Source organism: Limulus polyphemus, unplaced genomic scaffold (genome assembly GCF_000517525.1).
Source record: "Limulus polyphemus unplaced genomic scaffold, Limulus_polyphemus-2.1.2 Scaffold3425, whole genome shotgun sequence".
Taxonomy (NCBI): Eukaryota; Metazoa; Arthropoda; class Merostomata; order Xiphosura; family Limulidae; genus Limulus; species Limulus polyphemus.
In genome coordinates this window covers 123,666-125,743 of record NW_013669035.1, presented here as the reverse complement: position 1 = coordinate 125,743, position 2,078 = coordinate 123,666, and the positions used below count along the sequence as shown (strand labels likewise).

General features: G+C 35.2%; 1 protein-coding gene across 4 annotated transcripts in view; it reads right to left on the bottom strand.

Annotated features, from left to right (window-relative positions):
• Positions 1-1,116: 1,116 nt before the first annotated feature.
• The window catches only part of LOC106469322 (tyrosine-protein kinase PR2-like), a 62,166-nt gene continuing 61,204 nt past the window's right edge, over positions 1,117-2,078 (bottom strand). For all 4 annotated transcript variants that reach the window (XM_013929812.2, XM_022397816.1, XM_022397817.1 and 1 more), the window contains exon 17: positions 1,117-1,832. In XM_013929812.2, coding sequence (XP_013785266.1) covers positions 1,614-1,832 — 219 coding nt within the window. In that variant the 3' untranslated portion in view covers positions 1,117-1,613. The remainder of the gene's footprint in view (positions 1,833-2,078) is intronic.

The following is a 2,078-nucleotide window of genomic DNA, read 5'->3' as shown; positions in this document are numbered from 1 at the left end:
TGTTTCAACACTGAGAATAAGGTGGACTCTTCCGTGGATATCCAAAGGTTTCAACACTGAGAATAAAGTGGACTCTTCTGTGGATATCCAAAGGTTTCAACACCGAGAATAAAGTGGACTCTTCTGTGGATATCCAAAGGTTTCAACACCGAGAATAAGGTACACTCTTCTGTTATATCAAAGGTTTCAACACCGAGAATAAGGTACACTCTTCTGTTATATCAAAGGTTTCAACACTGAGAATAAGGCGTAATCTTCTGTGGATAACGAGAGTTTTCAACACAGAGAATAAGGTAGACTCTTCTGTGGATATCCAGATGTTTCAACACTGAGAATAAGGTGGACTCTTCCGTGGATATCCAAAGGTTTCAACACTGAGAATAAGGTAAACTCTTCTGTTATATCAAAGGTTTCAACACTGAGAATAAGGCGTAATCTTCTGTGGACAGTCAGAGATTTCAACACTGAAAATAAGCCGCAATCTTCTGTGGACAGCCAGAGATTTCAGCACTGAGAATAAGACAGATTCTTCTGTGGATAGCGAGAGATTTCAACACTGAGAATAACATAGATTCTTGTGTGGATAACCAGAGGTTTCAACACTGAGAATAAGGTGTAATCTTTTGTAGATATCCAGATGTTTAAACACTGAGAATAGGGTGTAATCTTCTGTGGATATCCAGATGTATAAACACTGAGAATAAGGTATAATCTTCTGTGGATATCCAGATGTATAAACACTGAGAATAAGGTATAATATTCTATGGACAGTAAAATGTTTAACATTTAGAATAAGGTCCAGTGTTCTGTAATTCAATGGATAACAACAGATATCCCTACTAAGAATATAGTGAAATATTCAATTATGTTACATGTTATTGAAGGCTACAATTCATAAAATAGTATTGACTTCTACAATTCAACAATCAGCTAAAGGTTGAAAAAAATGAAATGATGACTGATGTTCTTATTGTATGAGTATAAACAGGTTCCAACAAATAAAATTATATCTTCGTTGATACAGATAGCTTATGCTTTTAGCAAATGACATGAACCAATAACTTGTATTCTTACTGTATGGTTCCAAATAAGGTGATTCATTCAGTAATTCAATGCTATTAATACTAATTTATTTCAGGTCTAAGGTAAAGCTAATATTTATGGAATTTCATGAGCTGATGGTTCTATGGAAAGCTGTCAGGTACAAAATGTAAGGAACTAATGGTATCTTAAGGTATACATTGGAGACAAAAGCAATCTTTGTGAAATATAAAATGAAATTATAATGTCTTCAGTGATTGTGCAAGCAACATGATAAACCAGTTGTCTCAGAAGCTTGAAACTACAACCTTTGATTAGCATGTAGATGACTTGAATATGTGCTTATGGTGCAATTTCTCTGGTTGTTTAGAACTTAAGTTTTGTAATATTTTGTCGGAAACCTCAACTTTTAGTTGTTTTTCAATATATAGTGGTGTGTGAAAAGAAATATATATATGAATATTTTACTTTGTACAAATGAACTGATATTCAACTCCTATTTTTGACATTAACTATACCCAGTTTTGACTGAAGCTGCCTCCTGTACACTATTTGAATGATTAAACACAATTTCACACTTCAGTTGTATCCTCAGCTATACCATGAGTTGCTAAAAGATAATTAGCTGCCTGTTGTACATTCCAGTTGCAACGGGTAAGGGTTTGTTTAAAGTTCTCCACATGAACAAGGTGGGAGTTAAGAAGACACTGGAGCCTTGTGTACTTTATGGCTTTGTGGATGTCCCATTCGGTTTCATTGAGAGCCACCAAACATTCCTCAGGAGTGACTTCCTGTGTTAAAGTAAATCAAGAAATACAACTGACAAGACGAAGAACATCTGACAACAGTAAGTCATCTTTAACAGTTACAGTGTGTAAGCAGTGGATCATCTTTAACAGTTACAGTGTGTAAGCAGTGGACCATCTTCAACAGTTACAGTGTGTAAGCAGTGGACCATCTTCAACAGTTACAGTGTGTAAGCAGTGGACCATCTTCAACAGCTACAGTGTGTAAGCAGTGGATCATATTTTACATTT